Source organism: Squalius cephalus, assembly GCF_949319135.1.
Source record: "Squalius cephalus genome assembly, chromosome: 15".
Taxonomy (NCBI): domain Eukaryota; kingdom Metazoa; phylum Chordata; class Actinopteri; order Cypriniformes; family Leuciscidae; genus Squalius; species Squalius cephalus.
Window position 1 is genome coordinate 10,391,681 of NC_137136.1, and position 22,408 is coordinate 10,414,088.

At 37.1% G+C, this 22,408-nt stretch overlaps 1 protein-coding gene across 2 annotated transcripts in view; it reads left to right on the forward strand.

The window, feature by feature from the left end:
• Nucleotides 1-3,794: 3,794 nt before the first annotated feature.
• cep162 (centrosomal protein 162) overlaps nucleotides 3,795-22,408 on the forward strand; it is a 39,032-nt gene continuing 20,418 nt past the window's right edge. The window contains exons 1-21 of one of the 2 annotated variants that reach the window (XM_079893849.1): nucleotides 3,795-3,941; nucleotides 4,192-4,265; nucleotides 4,484-4,634; nucleotides 10,003-10,314; nucleotides 11,365-11,517; nucleotides 11,647-11,797; nucleotides 11,915-11,976; nucleotides 12,076-12,146; nucleotides 12,720-12,750; nucleotides 12,829-12,954; nucleotides 13,048-13,209; nucleotides 14,713-14,794; nucleotides 14,876-15,116; nucleotides 15,343-15,562; nucleotides 16,146-16,261; nucleotides 16,340-16,528; nucleotides 20,854-20,991; nucleotides 21,483-21,595; nucleotides 21,711-21,816; nucleotides 21,916-22,042; nucleotides 22,130-22,398. In XM_079893849.1, the coding sequence (XP_079749975.1) occupies nucleotides 4,206-4,265; nucleotides 4,484-4,634; nucleotides 10,003-10,314; nucleotides 11,365-11,517; nucleotides 11,647-11,797; nucleotides 11,915-11,976; nucleotides 12,076-12,146; nucleotides 12,720-12,750; nucleotides 12,829-12,954; nucleotides 13,048-13,209; nucleotides 14,713-14,794; nucleotides 14,876-15,116; nucleotides 15,343-15,562; nucleotides 16,146-16,261; nucleotides 16,340-16,528; nucleotides 20,854-20,991; nucleotides 21,483-21,595; nucleotides 21,711-21,816; nucleotides 21,916-22,042; nucleotides 22,130-22,398 (2,880 nt within the window). In that variant the 5' untranslated portion in view covers nucleotides 3,795-3,941; nucleotides 4,192-4,205. The remainder of the gene's footprint in view (nucleotides 3,942-4,191; nucleotides 4,266-4,483; nucleotides 4,635-10,002; nucleotides 10,315-11,364; nucleotides 11,518-11,646; nucleotides 11,798-11,914; nucleotides 11,977-12,075; nucleotides 12,147-12,719; nucleotides 12,751-12,828; nucleotides 12,955-13,047; nucleotides 13,210-14,712; nucleotides 14,795-14,875; nucleotides 15,117-15,342; nucleotides 15,563-16,145; nucleotides 16,262-16,339; nucleotides 16,529-20,853; nucleotides 20,992-21,482; nucleotides 21,596-21,710; nucleotides 21,817-21,915; nucleotides 22,043-22,129; nucleotides 22,399-22,408) is intronic. The other variant, XM_079893850.1, reaches the window with a different exon arrangement.

A 22,408-nucleotide genomic window follows, 5' to 3' on the forward strand; every position in this document is an offset into this window, starting at 1 on the left:
GTGCATAACTGCTTCAAAATGTGCTTTTTCGGTATGGGTGTGTGTAATTTTGTAGAACAAAGCGTTAAAGTATCGTGAAGTTATGTTTCCCACAGACTTTATTTTACTCTTACATTGAAAAACCGCATAGGAAAGTCTCAAGGAAACCAGAGGTGAATTAGTCTTCCTGGATCTGGTGTAATCCCTGCACCTCTCTATAGGGAAGAAAAGACTAACGCATACTTGCATTTCATGCCGACTTTAAATGCCCACTATAGCTGCCTGTCAATGACTCAAGTAAAAATGAATTGGAATTTAATGAGATGTGAAGATCTTAGACTTAAATCTAATGTTTCACTCAGTCTGACCATGACAAAGAGATGAGAATTTTTGGCTTTTTCCACCAGTTCTCGTCTTTCTTTTTCTTTTTACCATTTTTCTGTTCGGCAATAGGGGAGAAGTCAGGAGTGCTTTGACAGAATTCTAAAGCAGCAGAAAGAACAGATGTCTTGGGATGATTAATGTGCCTCTCCTCCTCTCCACTGAAGAGCAGTGAGTCTGTGCCTCTCCAGAGTTACTGTGCAGAGTCCCTCCCTCCCATCCCCCAGAGTCAGGGCCACCCTCCAGCTCTGCGTCTCGCTGCCCATCTCACTCTTAACCGAGGGATCATGAGAAGGTGAACTGCGAAGAGCCAGTCAACTGAGATGAAAATCCAATGCCCGTGAACGTTGAGGGCAGGATAGCTCACTGGAGACAGGGTTTTAAGTGAAGGGCCTCTGAGAGGTGAAGTGATTCTGTGAAGATAATGAGCTATATTAAACAGTGCAGTTTTGTTTTCTCATAGTGGGTTATATTTTGACACCTTTGTAGTGGTCTTAAGACAGATGCACTTGGTGATCAATGGGCTTTGGTCGGTTAAGGAGGAGTTTGGAGGGCAGGTTTGTATGCTCAGGGGATTACACCTAAATCCCACAGATTGAGATGGGCAGGAAGATGAACAGAAGCCAAGTGTGACTGTTTCTAGTGGTCAGGGATGTTACAGCTAATAACGCATACACAGAGCAATCCTGCCCCCTTCTGGAAGATGGTGGATGTGCAATTTTCCCTCACTGGCAGACTAAACTACAGTAAACCTGCATCCGATATGTATACTTCTCTAGAATATAGTAGGTGAAAACAGAATGCGAAAACAATAGTAGGCTACGTCCAAATTCACAGTATTCATTAAGAAGAATGATCTTGCAGAGCATCGCGCTAGCAACACCAAGGTCATGGGTTTGATTCCTAGCAAGTAGGCTACACATACTAATATTGGGACTTTTAAATGCAGTGTTAAATTTTTCATTTTCGAGAGCAGGGGTTTTTAAAAAATTTGTGCCACAAACCCCTAAATATTATCATCCTCATGCGAAGGAACCCCCAAAATGTCCTAAAACTGAACAGGCATCTATATAGTTTCTTGTATAAATTAATCAAATTTGTCAAAAAAAAAAAAAAAAAATTCTTTGGAAAATATTTTGTTTTATTAGGTTTATTACATGGTTTTTCTAGTCATAGTGCTGTACTGTTTTATTAATTTTATTAATATTGGTATAAATATTAATGCTTACATTTTTTTATTTTACATGTAATATTTTATATAAATCCAATAGTAAGTGCTTTTAAACATGAATTCAGATATCTCTGGATATTAAAAGATTCTCCCAGTCCAGCCCTCATAATCTTACATTTATTCTATACCGATTTATATATCTCCCAAAACACTTGGTTTTCATCAACAGATGTTATGACAGGTCTACAAAACTGAACAAAAGGGCCTGAAACTTTGTAAAACGTAGGTCATGAATCACAATTATAGATAATGAGTTTGTTCAGAAAGGAATTACAGTGAAGAAGCCCTGTGTGTGTGTGTGTGTGTGTGTGTGTGTGTGTGTGTGTGTGTGTGTGTGTGTGTGTGTGTGTGTGTGTGTGTGTGGCTGTGGCACAGTGTGTGTGGCCTCAGTGTCATGTCAGAAGCGGACACACACGTCTCAATAGCCAAAATCCCCACTCATACCATCATAAACAGCTTCATCTCCTCCTCTATGTGGCAGAAATGGGCCTGAGGCAACAAGCCCAGAAAGCTGATGATGAAGCGGGCTGCCAGGCTTGAGTGTCCCCCGCCAAAGTGTTTCAGGAGGCAGTAGTAATTGATCGGCCAGGAGAAGAGCACGAGTGAAGGAGATTATGTCTGGAGAGACTACCAGCCTTAGTGTCTAATGGGCCTCATCTCTTCTCACATGTGCAGGCTCATTTTTCTTCACCACTACTCAATCTATCTGAGCCACATTTGAAGAGGAATCTACATTTATATCCCTCTTTTCTTTAAATTCAAGACTGGAGAGTGGACTAGAAATTTATTATGAATTATTGTTTTTCAAAAAAAAAAAAAAATTTTTAAATATAAATTAATATATTATATTAATACTATTGTATTCACACTATGACTGAACAACAAAATAGACAGTGTTTTGGTTGACTTTACTTTGAATCCACTTGGACAAAATCATTTTTGGTTGAAATAATCTCCATAAAAACATTTAAATATATCAGTACGACAAAGTTCATGTACCTTGGAAGGACAGCACTACATATCGCTATAGCATCTGAAGAACTGGTTATCAATCCGTTGGATTTATTCGAAGTTGCCTGACAAATTAAACTCAGAGCCATTGCAATCTCCAAAAAAGCTGAGCCTGATGAAATGCATTCCATGTGGCTTTTAAATATATAAGTTTGCTAAAGGACGGTCAATGTCAGTGTACTGTATGATGCTGAAATACAACTGAAGGTCAGTCCAATTATCTGTAATGGAGCCCCTCCCTTTCAAGATGCACACCCCACCAAAATATTAACAGGGCCTTACATGAATATGAATTACAGTGAGGGTGGGGTGGACAGGGTGATCCTGTCCGGATCCTATCAGTGAGTACACCAGCATCCCAATGTCAAGTCGACGGGAGAGGACACTGCCTTCATTAAGGTATAGGGTGGGTTTGGTGGACGATAGGGGCACATTTACATGAGAAATGAGGGACAAGGGAAGCATTTACATCCTAATCACTCATTCACTTATCTCATTCAGACAGAGTCAGATAGAGCTCTGATGACACAGGGTCACTATTAGAATGCATTAAGCAGAAATCGGAGACAAAGATGAGCGTGAACCACACTATAGATGCTCTTATTTCTGTATTCCCGGTAGTGATTTGCTGATTGTCCCATTCAGGCACCCATCAGGGGGCTAATGCAACCGAAATGACAAGGCAAATGATGTGGAATGGATGGAGCTTTAAAAAAAAAAAATTAAAAAAGGTTTTTATGATCTCACTCACTTAAGGTTCAGATATTCATACTGCACATGCTTAATTCTGTTACATTTCAGATTCAGGTGATGGCAGTAGCAGCAGTTGCAACAGTATGGTGTTAGAGAGACTGTTATTATTTGTTATCTGCAAATGTTGTAACCTACAGAATGTGTAGCCTATGCAAAAATTGAGCAGGCAAGAGAGTGACTATCTGTGGAGCAATACTGCCCCTCTAAGTCACTCACAGTCAGTGCTGTATAGGCTACACAATATCAGAAAAAGGCTTAAATAAGTAAAAGTGCATTTCGCGAACATTTTTTCGTTGTTTGAACAAATATCATGTGATACATGTATCACACACAAAAACAAATAATATAAGAATCTCAAGGTAAAGCAAGGCAGTAAAGTACGCATTTCTCCAACATGGCAACCCAACTAGACGGAACTGAACCGCCCAATCAAATCTCCGGACCGATGTGACGTCAGATGGCCAATAAGCTGTCAGTAATCCCCCGGTTATTGTAGCGGGAAACTTTATGATAAACTGTATCATTTCAAAAACAATGTGAACATTAAATGATTTACTGTATTCATATTCCATCTCATTCAGTATTGGTGAGTCTTTTGCGTTCTGTGTTTTCTTCAGTTGTCCGTTTCTCTCGGTTACCATGCCAAACGAGCTAGCGAGCTGTTTGTTTATAATGCATTCTCTCTCCCAGAATCTTTCTCTTTAGGTTTTTAATGTTTAACAGGTTGAACTTTGTTTAACGTTATATGTTTTAAAGGAGTTATTATTATAATAACACGTTTATATAAAACGTATAGGCCTAATTCTGATGTGAATTTTAATATGTTTGTCACACAGTTTGTCAGTGAATCATGGCTCATAGACTGACTAAAGAGGAGCTGGACCAACAGTTCGAGCAATTCATGAAAGAGGTAACGTTAACGTTACTTTTGATAATATTTTGTTTACTTCTTACAATTGTTTGTTTAATTACGTTTGTGTATGTTTTTATATGTTACTTGCTGCTATATGACATGCTGTAACTTACTCCATCTACAATTATTTTAAACATGTTTATTTTATAATATGCAGTCCAGTGTTGCATGTAAACTCTATGTTGTTGTGTACGTGTACTTCTGCTTTTTTTCAGTCTGTCTCTGATGACTCTGTTGATTTGGGCTCCAGCACCAAGCACTCTAGTGTCCTTGACAGCTTGGGAAAAGCACCTGTCAGGCCAGTGAAGAAGGCTTCTGTGTCTGTGCCGTGGTGGCAGGACGATGATGACAGTGAAGAGGGAACAGGTGAGTGCTGGTGTTACCTGAATTAAAAAGAGAGCTTGGCTGAAATCTCCAGCCTGGGTTAAAGCTTTAGCATAATCTTTGTTCTGGGTTTTGAAAGCCACAGGTTTTATGGTTCACATCCTGGAAAGTTTTTGAGATCCACAGAAAGACACTTTATCCCAGATTTCCAGGGATGCGTACTCTGTTCTTTTTGGAATAAGTGTATTGTAAATACTTTTGAGAAAAAGTGGTGTCGGTGCATATATCTTAGGCTATGTTCAGACTGCCAGCCAAAAATTATCATCTGAAGTCCTGGCAGGAGTTGGTGCCGTCTCTTCTCAGGTGTTGGGAAGTCTCATCTGAAGTCTTCATAATAGGCTGGATCCAAACTGGAGCTGACATACTCTCTAGTTACCTCAGGATGGGCATCCTGAGATAAAACAGAGAAGCAAGTTGAAAATAATTAGCATAGCTGCTGTTCATAACTTGAAGCATGGATAATCATGTGCATTTGTTCTGATATAACTGGAGTATAAGGTTATGAGATGCATTATATGAATGCTTGGCTAAAGAGATGCGTCTTTAATCTAGATTTAAAGGGGTGGTTCAGGATTTTCGACATCAGACCTCATTTTCAAGTGAGCCTGGTTGTTATTCATCAGTGGAGACAGTTTTCAAAAAAATTCATCCAGTCCTTACTTTTGGATAGTTCACCTATGCTAGGCTTGCGCGAGTCAACGGAGCACGTTAGCCTGCCATTAAAAACAGTTTTACCCACTCCACAGTACACCAAAAGCAAATAAATTATAATGCCAGACTATCGATGTAAATGTCTATTGAGAGAATAATGTTAGAAATCAAAGTACTCTTGTATCTCAATTATCTGCGGCAGGTAATACACTTGCGTGATTGTTATGTGGACCGGCTCTCTCGGTTTCCTAGGTAACCAAATATAACTCCGCCGCTGCTGTAGACTGCTTATAAATACAGGGAACAAATTATAACTAATGCAATGTGATGAAAGGGTAGTTTGATTTCTTACATTATTCTCTCAACAGACATTTACATTGATAGTCTGGCGTTATAATTTATTTGCTTTTGGTGTACTGTGGAGTGGGTAAAACTGTTTTTAATGGCAGGCTAACGTGCACCGTTGACTCGCGCTAGCCTAGCATAGGCGAACTATCCAAAAGTAAGGACTGGATGAATTTTTTTGAAAACTGTTGATGAATAACAACCAGGCTCACTTGAAAATGAGGTCCGATGTCGAAAATCCTGAACCACCCCTTTAAACTGGGAGAGCGAGTCTGAGCCCCAAACATTGTCAGGAAGGCTATTTCAGAGTTTAGGGGCCAAATGTGAAAACGCTCTCCCTCGTTTAGTGGACTTAGATACTATAGGTGCCAATCATGAGGTCATGAATGCATGAACTAACCTTTCTCCATCAGAAACAATAGCATGTTCTGTTGCTTATCATTGTTTCTGAGGTGGAAGAAGGCTGTTTTTGTAACATATGAAATATGATTTTTGAAAGTCAAGTTGCTGTCTAGCCTAATATAACACCCAGGGGTCTCATTTATAAAACTGTGCGTAGGAACCTTACTAAAAGTGTACGTGCGCCCGAAAGCCAAAAAAGGCGTACGCAAAAAAATATTCAGATTTATAAAACCGTTCGTACGCCAGAACCTGCGCAGAATTCACTTTATAAATCCCAGTCAGCGGAAGATTGTGCACACATGCGTCTCCACCCCGAAATAACCATATATGGAGCTTACAACGCCTAGTTTTACTATGCAGATCCTCATCTACATATCATTTGCATATGATTATTCATCCACGTGATAACGTTTAACGGTACAAGACACATTAGGCTACATTGATAAAAATCAAGTAGTTGCCTATCCTTGCCTTGTTTTTGAATACATAAATCAAATAGTGTAAAATACATTTCAGAGAAAGTTTTTCCCAATCTTTTCCACTGGCCGAATTTTATTTTTAATTGATTTATATTTTTAATGTAAACAGATAGGCCTTGGGCATTATTTGCACGAAACTATTTTCTCAGACAATCTTGTATTATCATGATAAGAAATTATCTCTGTGGTTAAAACATTAAAACACAGCATGCCAGAGGAAAAGTGTTCAAAAACATCGCATCCACAACAAATATTTCTATTGACTGAATTTGAATATAAAAATGTTGTAACTTCTCAGTAATGATTTCATGTTTAAGTGTTTAACTCCATTAATTTGAATGGCATATTTAATCTAAATGTTTATATCAGAAGTAAAACATAGTTTAAATCATTATTTTATTTATTTAAACTGTTATTTGCGTCAGTTTCACTAAACGGCCCAACGCGCTCGCTGGCGCGGACATTTAAGAAGGGATGGATATTTGCTTCAAGTGACAGGCTTGGTGAGTGAAATTATATTTGTATTATCTTTCTGTATATGTTTAATTTCTTTAGATTTTCTGTCTAAAAGTGACCAAAAAGACACTTAACTCCAGCTCACCATCGGTGTCGCCAATTCCCTTTGTCTCCAGAATGTGCGTACGCACGGCTCAAAGTTTGCTTAAAGGTGTGCACATTTTCCCGTCAAGTTTGTTTTTTATAGATCACAACCTTTGCGTGGGAACTGGCGTACGTACGTTTCCAGACCCGTTTTGTGCGTACGCACGCTTTATAAATGAGACCCCTGGTCTTTAACTGTAGAGGATGAAGTAACAATGCATCCTTCTAGATGCAAATTGTATTTTAAGAGATTCTGTGTACAGGTGTTTGGTCCAATAAGTAATACCTCAGTCTTAGCTGAATTTAATAGAAGAAAATTACAGGTCATCCAATATTTTATATCTTTAACAAATTCCGTCAACTTAATTTTAGAGATAATTTAGAGATTTCATCTGGTCGTGATGAAATATATAACTGACTCTGAGTATCATCGGCATAACAGTGGAAACTAATTCCATGTTTTCTTATAATATTACCAAGTGGCAGCATATATATTGAAAATAGCAGATGGCTTAACAGATCATTGCAGAACTCCATTATTTACTGACATTATCTTCGATTTTTCTCCATTTAAATAGACAAAATGTCAGCGGTCTGATAGGGTACGATCTAAACCACCTTAATGCCTGTCCCTGAATACCAGTGTAATTTTGTAGTCGATCTAAGAGTATTTTATGATCTATAGTGACGAACACAGCACTAATATCAGTAAAACTAGTATTGAGATACAGCCTTGGTCAGAAGCTAGAAGTAAGTAATTTGTAATTTTAACAAGCACAGTTTCTGTGCTATGATGGGGCCTGAATCCAGACTGAAATTTTTCTTACAAATCATTATTTTGCAAAAAAGAGCACAATTGAGCGGACATGACTTTTTCTGGTATTTTAGATATTCTGTAAATGGAAGATTTGAAATGGGACTTTAATTTGCTAATTAATTTGGATCTAATTGTGATTTCTTTATGAGAGGCTTAATAACTGCCACCTTGAACAAGCTTGGAACATGACCTAGAGATAAAGACGAGTTATTTGAAAATTGAGATGGTGATTTTTTTCCTGCATCCGTTTTGATAGCCTCATGGGTACGCTTACTTCATTACCAAATCAGTCAATGCATATAGGTTATGTTGGACACACAAATCTTATTTGGTCACTTACAATTAATAGTGCAGACAGTCTGCCTGAAAAGATCTGTTTTGAGAAAAAATCTGATTTGCTTGCAGTTTGAACATAGTCTAACTGTCTTTGGGGTTTTTAAACAATAATATTGTAGTTTAGGTGTTTGTCCACTTGAGGGCAGCAAGCACAAAGCAGTAGACAAAATAAATTATGCAAAGTCAATTTAAGATTTATATCAGATGTGTTATCAGGAATCCCCTAAATTGCAACTATGAATTGCACTTGCTTTGTTTCTAAATTGCTTGAACTATCCACATCTGTAACTTGAGTGATTTATTTTTTTAGCAAATTGATCAGCAAATTGTTTTTATTTTTCTGAATAGAATAAATTGAACAGGATAGCGGATTAGAGTTGTTGTTGTCTTATGTTGTTGGCTTGCACATTATAACACAAACAAAACTAGACTGGTGTTTTTTGTTCAAGACATCATTCTGGATATGAACTGATGCATGTTTGATTTGATTATGATTAAACCTGATTTAGCCTATTCTTCGTCTAATGTTGTTTATCTAGACAGCCTAATTACTTTCTCTTCTGCGGTTAAGGAGTTTCCATTTTCTCAGTATGCTCTGCTCTTAAAGTCTACTTATTTTTATTTTCTGTTCTGTACAGCACTTTGGTCAGCCTTGGTTGTTTTTAATTGTGCTCTATAAATAAATATTGTATTGTATTGTATTGCAATGATGGTCCAATCATAGTCTCTTAAGCATTTACTCTAAAGATTTGATTTAAATCCAAACAGCAACTTTTTTTGACCGGGCAGTGTATGTCTGTAATGAATTTGTCTCTTTAATCAAAAAGAGCTTCATTGTGAGAACAATGGAAGATTTTTGTTTTATATTTATAAGTTCTATATGTCTAGTTTTCTATTCAACAATTGTGTTGTTTACTACTGATAACAGAACATTGTGTGTATAAGTATTGTGTCTGATAAATAGTAATAGTTCCGAGAATGTTTTTTGCACGCTGTACCTTGAACATCTGAAGTGCTGTTCACAGAGATGTGTCGTTTACTGTTATTACTGTTCAGCATTTCAATGGATGAAAACGTCGGCACTGTAGGCACCACTTATTATGTAATTTGTCCTTATTATGTAATTTGTCCAATTTCACATTTTATCCATCAAGCTGTAGCCTAGTGTCTCTGTTCCTCTTTGTATTTGACATAATCATCTTGTTTGTACTCTCTCTCTTTTTTTTTATTCTGCTTTTCTCTTTGTCCATCAAATTTGCAGAAAAAAACACTAAACATCGTTTTGCTAAAATTCAAAAGTCCCAAGCTGTGGACCCTCAGGTGGGATCCAGACAGAGAGAAAGCCCCCCTCTGGGTACATCTCACTCAGTATTCAATGAAGTGTGTAATTTCTGCAACAGAGAATTGCCACAAAAAAAAGTCAAACAGGTTTCCTGAAAGTACTGTAACATTGCAAAACTACACACTTCATTCCACAGTATTACTAGGTTATTCCCTTATATTTTTTAATGTCTGTTAGACTTAGACAGTTTCTAGATCCATCTTGTTTTGTTTTTGTTTTTGTTTCCTTAATTTAAAAAAGAATCTAGTTTAGTTGTCTAAACTTCAAGGATCATCTTTCCTAAAGCTAAGCACTGTATGACTTTTTAGCCTCTTTAGTGTGTCTACCTGTTTAACTTTTTCGTGTTTCTTCTTTGTCTGTCGCCCTTATACACTGTAGTCCCTATTAAGCCCACCCCTAAACCTCATAGCATAGCTCTTGATAGGGTGAGCCAGCTGTCCAATCAGAGGGCATCCCACTACGCAAGCCATCAGAAGAGTCCTGAATATGATGCAGTAGAGAAGATGCCATCACCTGAACATAGTTACTCTTTAGAGGAACAGAGGGTCTCAGAGGAAGACTCTTGCTGTGTTCCAAGTCCAGCACCTGATAACTCCTCCAGTACACCAGGACAGAAGAGTCCCATTCACACTGATTCTAATGAGTTTTCTGTGGAAAGCAATGCTAGTGATTCAGTCGAGAGAGAAGATGGTAAAGTTTCAACACGTGAAGAATTAGTAGATTGTGTTATTTTGATTTTTAACATGATGTTTTGTGTATATTTACTCCCCGTTATTGACCTTATATCTATCTAGTTTTTGAGAATGAACACTCTCGGTGGGATTTTAGTTGGGAGCAAATCTTTTTGCCTTTTTCCCTTCTAATTTTACCGTAATATATAATTATATGCATAATTAAACACAACAGACCAGATCTGTTGTTTTGGCTATATGTAATTGCAGTTGCAGTGTTGTTAGCACCAGTTTTTGATGTAAACAGATTTCCTGGAATAGTGCATGTTTGAAGAACGTGCTGTGCCAGTTAGTAATTTCTCTAATGTCTAGTTAATTGACTATGTGCAGCTCAGAATGATAATGTGCCACACAGAGGGCCAATACATCAAACAGTGGATTTAAGGCCTTTTCACTCCAAGAACGCTAACTATATTAGCGGCCACACCAATGGATGAAAACGTTTTGTTTACTACAAGCACGCACTGCTGTTGTGGCTTATTACATGCTCAGCCAGTCGGGTGGATTTGTATTGGCTGCCAATGGTTTTTAATCCTTTGTTAGCTGGAAAATATAGTTCTGAGAGTGATTCCAACGATATAATTCCTCATTCCGTGTCGTTAACGTTATAGTTGTGGTGTGGACTTCCCAATTCCACTTCCTCAAATAATTTTTAATGATTATTAAAACTTAAGTTATAGTAATCATTATAGTTATTATCCTTGATGTAAATGGGCCTTTAGTGAAAATAAGTATTTTACCATTTTTAAGGGGATCTGGTGAACATTCTTTTTTTATGTGCTATTTTGAAGTTCTCCGACATGCATATTTCCTGAATTGCTTCTATCCAGTGGCTAGTGAAATGAAAAATCTGTTCTACATAGTTTGCTTTGTGTTATATATATATTTATATTAAGTGTAAAAAACAGACAATAACTTTTAATGTATATGTATATTGTACTTTTTAAAAAAGGTCTGGTGTAGTAAAATGACTTATTTAATACTTACAACATATTTGCTTGGCATATAGGGATGTCGTCAACCGGAAAGTCCTTCCTGAAGTCAATGAGAAAGACTCCATCCATTAAGGAGGTGGATGAAGAGCAGTCGAATGATCTATTCTTGGGGGATGAAAGGAATAGAGACCTAGTAATCTTTAGCAGAGACAGTCTTGAGCCTGAAGGTCAGTCTAACCGATTTTCCTTCAATCCAGCCTACCTCTGAATCCATAACATCCACCACTGCTCTGTTTGTTTGACCAGCATCATCTGTTTGTGCTTCTTTACTAATTATGTGATGGTCTCTGGAACAGTACCAACTGCAGGTGCGCTTCAGCTGGACCTGTTGGATGAGGATGACAATTCCAGGTTTTTATCTAATCTGAAGAAAGAGTACTCATCCTCCATTGACTATTCCAGACTGAATCAAGAACAGGAGCCATCCACCCCCACCAGCCCACAAAGGTGTCTGAAAAAAGCTTTATGTGACTCAAAAGCATAATGAATTCCAAGAATGCAGTTTATGAAAGAGCATTTGCTTATTGTCCTTCTTTAAATTTAGTTTCACTGTGTTCCTTTCAGGAGAGAAGAAATGGATTTAACAAATGAAGAAGAACAGAGGAAAAATAAAGACGCTGCTGCTGGTAAGAGCAGAGCAGAGAGAATAAGAATTTGAAATGGATGTGTTTTGTTGTTATTACTTCCCGAAGCAATAAAACACTTGTATATTGCTTCTCTCTCAGCATCTCCTGCATATAGTGAAGATTTTGAGGAAGAGGCAAGTGAGAAAAGTGACGAGGAGTTTCAAGAGAAGGTGAATATAAATGTTTAATGCACTTGAAGCTTATAATTTGATCCCTGTTATAAACTGGGGAATTGAGTAGTGAGTTATGTAGAGAAGATGCATAGAAACAAATGAAGGTCGCGCTTGTTCATTTAATGGCAGTAAAAAGCGACCAGCATCAAGATTTTAACAAAAAATAGGCAAAAGTATCACAAAATGATTTGTTCTTGGGGTATACGATAGGGTTTGGTAAAAAAAAAAAAAAACTAAATTTAATATATTATTTCATGAAAATTCCTTGGCCGTTGGTCTTCTGTGTATATTTGTAGAAGTATTTATTATTATGATGACTAATAATATTATTATTATGTACCGTATTAGGGAGAGATTATTGGCTGAAAAACTAAGAAATCGGAAGATTATAGCACATGCTAATTTGCATCGCAGGTCCCTAGGTATCTGGAGTCAAAATTTCTCGAAATGTTGTCTTTGCTGTTTTTTGTTTGTTTTTTGCACATCCTACACCTCACCTTATTATAAATATAATTGGATTTTATGGCAAAATCTCTAATTTTAACCATTCCTTGATCCTCTTTGTTCCAGAAACCTGAAAGACATGGGATGCTGGCCAAAGGTAAACAGCATCTCAATTTACAGTGTAGATGTTGTAAATGTTCAGATCAGGGGGTGAAATGCTCTTCTTATGTCCCAGTGTCACTACATGACTCTCTAAATTCTACGGATGGAGCATTGCCTCCTGCAGTTCCCAGTTTGGCAACTGGAAAAGAAAAATGTCCAGACACCAAACAAGCAGTGAGGACAGCACTGGAGCCTGCAGGTTTGAGAACCAGTTTATTTTCTTAAAGCTTGTATTGTTTAAGTAAACTTCCAACAGGTGATGTGACACATTCTCTCCTCCATATCTTTGCAGTCCAATCATACGGTCAGAGTGGAGGCAGTGAGATAGAGGCGCTGCAGGAGGCGTACAGGCAGATCAACAGCTCAGCAGGGGAGTGTGAGGACGGACGAGCCGAGGCCGGCAGGACTCCCCTCTCTCTCTCTTCACTCCAACCTGTCTCCACGGTGGAGTCAGGTCAGACTCAGCACCTAGCTCATTTTTGCCAGTCACTGTGTGCATGCCTGCGCTTTAAACCTTTTGATTTGCAGCTTTCCCCCTCAAATGCTTCCAGTTATGCTTTAAACCAAATACGTGAGGTTTTTACCAGCCGCTTTGTTTGCGTCATCGTTTTAGGTGAAGTCCTGCTAGCTGACTCTAAACAGCTCGATTTTGCTTGAGGATGTCACTCATACCAACTGTTTTTACTGAAATTTTGCTGTCTTCTGTTGGAGGTTTGTCACCCTGACTGAATAAGAATGGAAGGGGGTGATGGACTTAAACAGCTGTCTCTGACATTTCTTTCTCATTCCTTGTCACATATATTGCAGTGCCTCGTTTTGGCAAATCAGTTGAATATTGGATATTTATCAGATAATATTTAATTGTTGACTCTTGTTTCCCTCTATTTTAAGATGTATATGACTTTTATAAATAGCAATAAATTATGACAGATCTACCCTCTTTACTTTACAAGCAAATATCAGAGCTCTGTGCATTTGTGCATTAAATGAGCTCCTTTCTTGTAAGTACAACGACCTTTATTAATGTTACTTACTTCATAAACTATTTACTACAGTTTTTTAATGCTTTTATTCTGCAAGGATGCATTTAATTGATCAAAAGTGACAGAGACATTTACAATATTACAGAAAAGCTATTTAAAATAAATGCTCTTTTTCAAAGAATCTTTTTTCTTTTATCAAAGAATCCTGACAAAAGGTATCACAGTTTCCACAAAAATATTAAGCATTTTCAACATTGATATACCGGTAATAATATGAAATATTTCTTGAGCACTAAATCACCAAATATTACAATGATTTCTGAAGGATCATGTGACTCTCAAGACTGGAGTAATGGCTGATAAAATTCAGCTTTGATCACAGGAATAAATTACATTTTAAAATGTAAAAACAGTTATTTTAAATTGTGATAATATTTCACTACATTGCAGTTTGTTTGTTTGTTTGTTTGTTTGTTTGTTTGTTTTTCCCTCCACGCTGTCTTCTGTTGGTCTGATTTTTTATCAAATAATGCAGCCTTGCTGAGCTTCTCAGACTCTGACATATACTATATACACTATAATGCTGTGATGTCTGAAATGTCTTTTATTCAGCATACAAAACTGTTTATTTGAGTTTTCCATGTGTTTTTAATTTCATTTTTTGACACAGTAGGATGGATTTATAATATCATCCAATTACTGATTATGGGACAGAATCAGTTCATCCCCACAGTGACTCTTGCTCATTTTGTTAGTTATTTAAGTTTAAGTGAATCACAAACAAAACTTGGTTTCAAATTCGCCATGGATGACAATCAAAATCTGTGATAATTGGCTTTGCATTGCTGAGGAAGTTTGTATCTGATCACACCAAATCTCTGTAATTCTAAAAAAAAATTAAGACTGTAAATCGGCTAGTGTGACTCCGACCCTAGTGACATTTTTGTCACCAGGGTCTCATTTATGTACCGTAGATTTACCCACTGCTGAGGAACTGATGCGGCCAATTGGACCAGACTCTGTTTTCACGCGTGGCTTCTCTCTCCAGCCTATAAGGTGAGTTCACTATTTGCCTTCACACACCGTGAGTCATATATTCTCAGTACAGCAGCTTTAGTAGAAGTATTTGTCTTACAGTGAGGCTGTGCCTCGAGGCAGCAAAAATCATAGTCCATTAAGGATATCTTCAGATGACAGCCCTTTCAGTTCCACTAATGAGGGCTGTGGAGGGGGTAATAAAGCTAGTTTTAAAGGAGAGGAACATCCAGCCTCCCTTCAGTACACTCAGAAGAGCATCGCTGAGGAGATCAAACGGCTGATGCAGGAACAGGACAGCTCCTCTGTGGAACCTCCTCCTGTTAAACCCAAGAAACGGCAGGTCAGAGACTATTATGAGTCATTTGACTCATGAATTTTCTCCGTAAATTAGATCCTGTTATTTCTGGGGTTTAGAGAAATTATATTTCAAAGATAGAGACACGTACTCTGTGAAGTAAATGAGGTATAATCATTTTTGTGGGTAACTACGTGCCGCCTTCGTTCACATGGTGATGATAGTCACAATTTATGAAGATAATGATGGAATATTAACTTCTCTCTCTCAGGTTCCTGCCAGAACCAATGCATTTGCATCTGCGTCCTCTAGAAAAACTCCTGTTCCATCAACAAGGGCCAAAAAACCTGAGACCAGGCTGTTACCCAGAGGACCTGCAACCAGCAGAACCGGCCAAGCTGCCAAACCACCGTCTCCAATAACACAGAGAAAAGCTCAGAACCAAACCCCCAAAAAAACTCCCATCCTCAGTCAAACACAAACATTCAAAGGTACCTACCTGTACCTGGGTTAACCTCACCAAAACTGTGTGAAAAAATTAACAAAATTATATTTTGCATGAAGAAAATGTAGCCAATTTTCATTCTTTTTTTTTTTTTATCATTTATTGATATATTTTCATTATTTTCATGAAATTGTAACATTTTCATGACAGTTGACATGAGTTAAATACGGTCTACTGTAATGCAAAAAACTCATGATCATTACATTAATGCAATAAATATATATAGAAGTAGGCAATTTTAATTGCATTAAATGTAGATATATTAGCCAATTTGATTACAATTAATCACAAATATCAATATTTACCAAAATGAAGAAGATGGTTATTGAGTTAATGGAGTTTTGTGATGTAATGAGAAATTAGGGGGAACATAATTATCTTAAATAGTCTTAATTGTTATGCAAATAATGTCACAATGCAAAAAAAATGTCTAATAATAGTGGTCCTAAAAATATGCAAAATCTTTTCTTTTTTTTAAATATGACTATTCTTTGTAAATTTACAGCCATATTTGCTTGCTTGATGATAAATGGTCATCTGTCTTTTTTAATTTTTTGCATCCCTTACAGGTTTAGACACGAGTTTAAGGCTAAGCAGTGAATTGGTGACATCCGTGCAGTCCTTTGCTACATTTCTACAGCATCAGGTTGAAGCCAGCAGGATCACACCAGAAGCAGTGACAGGAGTGAGTTAACTGGGACTGAATCAGAGCATTGGATCAAATCCTCCAGCTCATTAACCACCTGTTCTGTGTCTCTGTCAGCGTGAGGTGATGCAAGAGAATATGGATGATGGTACACCCTTTCAGCAGGAGCGCTCATCACTGGAGCGTTTCCGTCTTCAGCTCGCCCAAAAAGAGAGAGAGCTCCATCTGAGGGAAACCCAGTTACAAGAGGAGCACAAACAAGAGCTGGCAGCACTCAGACAGGAGAACTATATGTTACAGAGCAAGGTAAGCTCTTGTGTAGTTGTAAAGCTTAGATTATGTTTTTAGAATATTTTAGAATATTAGGAAATTTTGTTGTTTGGTGGATAGTTTTACCATGGCTCTACATTACCAGCGGGTAATTTTGTGTGTTCTGTCTGTTCTACCTCTTCATAATTATGACTGAGGACTTAAAGGGATAGTCCACCCAAAAATGATAATTCTGTCATCAATTACTCACCCTCGTGTTGTTTCGAAGACTTTCGTTCATCTTCGGAACACAAATGAAGATATTTGTAGTAAAATCTGAGAGAATTCTGTCCCTCCATTGAAAGGCTGTAAAACTTTAAAACGTTCATAAAGAGATCGTAAAATAAATCTATATGAATTGAGCGGTTCAATCCAAGAAACACGAATCGCTTTATATAACGAACAGATTTCATTTATGTTTTTATTCACATATAAACAACATTGCTAAGCGAATGTACATAGAGCACTCAAATTTGGTAAACAGAAGCTCAAGCATGCTCGCTTTGTGCACAAGAGCAAAGCTCATTGTTTTAAGCAAGCATGTTTGAGCTTGCGTTAACCATATTTGAGTGCTCTATGTATGTTAGCTAATCATTGTTTATATGTGAATTCATATGATGGATTTATATATTTACTCTTTAAAAATCTTTTGAACTGTCAGAGCTTTGGGTGAATAGACTTTACTCTAAGATTTCACAAAAAAATATCTTCATTTGTTTTTTTCGAAGATGAACGAAAGTCTAATGGGTTTGGAACAACATAAGAGTAATTGATGACAGGATTTTCATTTTTGGGTGAACAATCCATTTAAAATGTACTCAAGTTCATCTATTTTCATGGCCTATTTAACCGGCCTTGAAGCACATAGGAGCTTCTTGTTAAAGATCAATAGAAAACCTTCTGCTGTCTTGCAGCTCTCCTTAAGAATGAATGAAGTTTAAATTGTATGTTTTCTAACATGCTGTATAAGTGCGTTTGGTAAAAAGGGCAGTCTGTACTTGTAGGTGAATGGTTTGGTAATGCAATCATAACGTCTATAGCAGTATATTTCAGTGGCTGCTCTGCCAACAGTATGAACATAGATTTCACTTGTATGCTGTTTAAGTAGCTGTTCAGTGCTCTCTTAGTGATGATGAATTTGTGCTTTTAGCACAAGTACATTATGTAAGGTTTATTCTAGTTATTTGTTTCAATACCCTCAAAGATTTATAGAAAAAAAATCTGATCATGCATTACCATGCTGTGATTCAGTTTGGAAGTGCTTTTTGTTCTGGCAAATAATGAGTCTCGTTTTTAAATCTTAGCTTTTCAACAGTAAATGAACATAAAACAGGGCACATGGGGGCACGCAGCTTTTTATCCACTCTGACCCTTCTGGTGAAGTATAAATATTGATAATTGACAGCAGATTACAGGAAGAATAATTAATTACATTTGAACAAATTACCATAGAAAATGACCAAGGCTGAATTTGTTTTCATGATTTATACACAATGGCACCATAAATGTATTCCAGGGACAATTGACCTGGAGCAACCTGGAGTTAAGGGTGCAATGGAGATGACTCACAGCTCACTCCTTACCGGGTGCCCTGAGCCATTAAACCACACCATTAGACCTTTCAAAATTGTTAAATAACCACCTAATCTTAATTATTTGATCTAATCTGGCCGCATGATCATTATGCACTTTAATTTCCAATTACATAATTATAATTCAAAATAAACAAACTTTGTACTGCACATGTACAAAGACCATTTTTATGGCTTTCCATTTATATTTTTATGTATTTGGCAAATGCTTTTATGGAAAGCATCTTACATTTTCAGTAGATACATTTTCTTAGTTCATACATTTCCTATGATCAGATACATTTTCACACAACCTGGCTCTGCTAACTCACTCTACTGTTTGAGCTAAGTGCCCTATCCAGTGCTGTAGTGTGTTATGTGAATGCCCCATGATTGGCTGTCTTGGATTTTTCAAATACGGTCCAAGAGCACAACAAACTCTTTGTTCAGCACTAAATGTTTTTGCCAGGTTCCCAACTTGAAATTGTTTTTCCACATTTGGAATAAGGGGAACCTTACATTCTAACTGACATGAAGAAAAAATACAATTAAATCAATGATCACAAATACCTGCCATAGTGAAATCATTGTGATAAACAGCCATATTAACCTGCAACTAAAGATTTTATTTGCTACACAAATGCATTGATTCAAGTAAATTTGTTTTGTTTTGTAACCATTCATGTGAACCTGTCTAAATGAAATGGCTTATTGATTTGGACTTACCAAAGCTGTTTTAGATTGACTGAGAGGAAGACAGTACATCTCTGCCCACTCTGTTGAAAGGCTTATGCAATTGTTACATAAAAAAAACAATGTAGCAAAGCCACAAAAAGAAAAGCTTTAAATGTAAAAGCTACACTATTATAAAAAAAAAACATAACTATTTACATACTCCTGAAAATGCATTTACAGGGTTTCCGCGGGGCATTAAAAAGCATTAAAAGTCATTAAATGGATTTTGCGATAATTAAGGCCTTAAATGGCATTAAAAAGCATTAAATTGTAATCCTACAGGCATTAATTTTTTTTATGGTTTTGAAGAAAATGTTATATTATCAATTTATTTGAATAGTCTTCATGATTAATCATTTTTATTTGCTGTCGTCAGTCGTCGCAAAATATGTACGTTAGTGTGATTAAAAACACGCGGAAACAGTTTGGTGATTGCCTCCGGCCGGAGCAAAGTTGCGGAGGTGGCGCGAGTAATTTTGGACAGCAGGAACAACAGGAATACAACTAGACCAGAAAACTGGGAAAGTGCATGGAAGACAAACAATTTAGAACATGGTTGGTGGTCAAAATAAAGAAGGATTTTGCAGCGTTTGTAAAAAGGTATTTAAATTGGGTAGCTACAATGGGAATCAATGGCGTAAAATCTCATATGCAGTCTGACAGCCACAGGTCGACGGTAAAAGGCAGACAGCAATTAACTATGTGTAGTAACGTTCCCTCATCAGCTCGACATCCGCTGTTGAAGCTCACTTTGCGTTTTTTAACGCGTTAACGCATGAGATTATTTTTGTCCAGTTTAACGCGTTAAAATATTTAACGCAAACGCAGCATTCGTTAATTTTTGTCATTCCTTGGGTAGCGTTACATTATATGATCCCGCTCTTATTCATGTAAATGCTTTTAAACGCGCTGCCTGCGAATGTCCTGTCTATGTAACACACACACAGAGAGAGAAAGACGCGCGCCAGATCGTGCGCACAGACTGCGCACCAGAAAACGGTCCTCTTTCGCGCAACGAACAATAACACACAATTTTGCCAAAATGTCTGTTTTGTGAGTATCCTCATAAAATAAGAGCAGTCTTAAATTAGTGAAATAAAGTCTTTAATGAACGCAAAGAGTTGTGAGAGAATGAGGCGCGTGTTAGATCCGTGTTTCTGTCAGCAGCTGCTCTTAAAGGGACAGCAGCCAATAAAGCTTTCTGTCAGTAAAGTTAATCACAGAACAAAGGCGCCAGAGAAAATTACTCAATGCTATTGACTAAAGAACTCTTGTAGCGTTAATAAGCATTAGTCTATAAATCTATAATTTATGCTGTGCAGACTCTTTGATAATGTGTTAGACAGGAAGGCCAAAGGTAAATATGACATTTATTATAGGTTTATGTGAGGATTGTTTAAGTTCACTTAAATTAAAAGTTGTCATATTTTTTTTGAAGCCTAATGTTAAAACTTGATAGCTTTTAATTACACTGTAATGTTGGATGGCTATAATTAATGTTTAAAATTAGGGGGGAGAAATCATTTTTATCCAGATATCAATAACTGTATTAGTATCAGTGAGACTGCTGTCTTTACATTCATTTGTAGATTAACTGTGAAATGATTACATTATAAAATATATAAACCTAAACAAATGTAAGTGTTTTAATTGCGGAAAAAACGTGTGATTAATCAAGTTAAAATATATATATATATATATATATATATATATATATATATATATATATATATATATACACATACATACATACATACATACATACATACATACATGCATACATACATAATATCCGTGGTTAGTCATGGGTCGTGTATGGCATTAAAAATAAAAAAATGGCATTAAAAAGGCATTAAATTTAAATTGAAGATCCCTGCAGAAACCCTGATTTAAGTTAGTAGCATCAATATTTTTTTACTTTAATAAACTGAACAGCCTCTGCCTAAAGTCTGAGCAAACAATTCCCTGTCATTTCTCAAGCTTAGGTTCTAAGCTGTTACATTTATTATTCCATAGCTACACCATGCCGAGGAGGCAAGTAACAGACGAAAGTGGAGTTTTGGCGAAGCTTCAGACCCTGTGACTGAAGAGAAACTCAAGCTCATAGAGAAAGAGATGAAAGAACAGGAGACTCTGATTCAGGGTTACCATCAGGTGAGTCTCTCTGTCTCTCCAACTTTGCTCATTTTTAGGCATATATTAGAATAAGCCATTCTGAAACATGGCTCACATGAACGTGCATTTATTATAATTTATTTATAATTTATTATCCCTCGTCCTAGATCTCTTTTTATGGTGAGATCTTACAAATGTCAATGAATGATACAACACAAGACTCTGTAGCCTCTCATTTTTTAGATCATTATACACCATTTCAGCATAATGGGGTGCATAATTAAACACAGTTATTTAAAATGACACTAATACTACTCAGAATTTAGAAAAACGTTGGTAATTACTTCTGACATTTACTGTAATTACAGAAGAACTTGTGGCCTTTCCAGAAACCAAATCCAATTAATTCTTATCTGGAACTATATTCAATGTAATACATGCGCTGAATATATTTGCATTTTGGTCATTAGTATTCATATGCTACAAATAGGTTCAGAGTATGTGAAACTTCTTTCCGATGGTTTTAACAGGAGAATGAAAAGCTATATCTGCAAATGAAAGCACTCCAAGCTCAAAGCAAACAAAACGAGGAGACTTTGTTCATGGAAAACCAGAGACTTCTCACTGAGCTTGCCCTTACCAGGTCAGTGCTCTAAAAGTGCGTTAGCAGTGTTATAATACATATCACAGCAGGTTTTTACTATTCATGCTGTTCTTTGCAGCAGCTGATATAAAAGCAAAGCATTTTCATTCCCCAGGGACCGGTTGAACATGAACAGCTTTCAAAGAACCGTCGGAGGGAGAAGCATTGCTGACCAAAGCTTTAGCATTGCAGAGTTGACAAGTCAGGTACAAGCTGCACAGGTAAGAGAACTACATAATATCAACAGATCTGTTCCAAAACCAGCTGCCTAACTAGACTGCATTTTTCGTGCGCTTCTGATGCAAAGTCTTTCTGTTTAGAAAAAGGAGGAACGACTGCAAGATGAGATCCACAGGTTAAAACAGGAGAAACAAGCCCTGCATGTGGATCTGGAGATGATGAGGAAAGAACGAGACCTTGCCAGAGTTCAGGCAGTCTGTACTTCAGGTAAGAGCCTCAGATATGGAGGTGTTATGGCAGCAGTCTATTTTTGGTGATGTAATTGTCATATTGACAGAAGTAAGCTTATGGCAGGTGATAAAGGTTTCGAGCTAAAGATGCTCCAGGAAAAGCATCGGGAGGAGGTTGCAGAGATGAAGAAAAGACTGCAGTGGTATGCTGAGAACCAGGAGCTACTGGACAAAGATGCATGCAGACTCCGAGCTGCCACGGCTGAGACTCAAAGGCTCACTGAGCAGGTGGAAAAGCTAAAGATGGAGGTCAGCAAGAGGGCCAATGAGCAACAGAGAAAGACAAAGGAAAGGGCGGGTGAAGCTAAAAGAATCCAGGACCTGGAACGTCAGGTCAGAAACA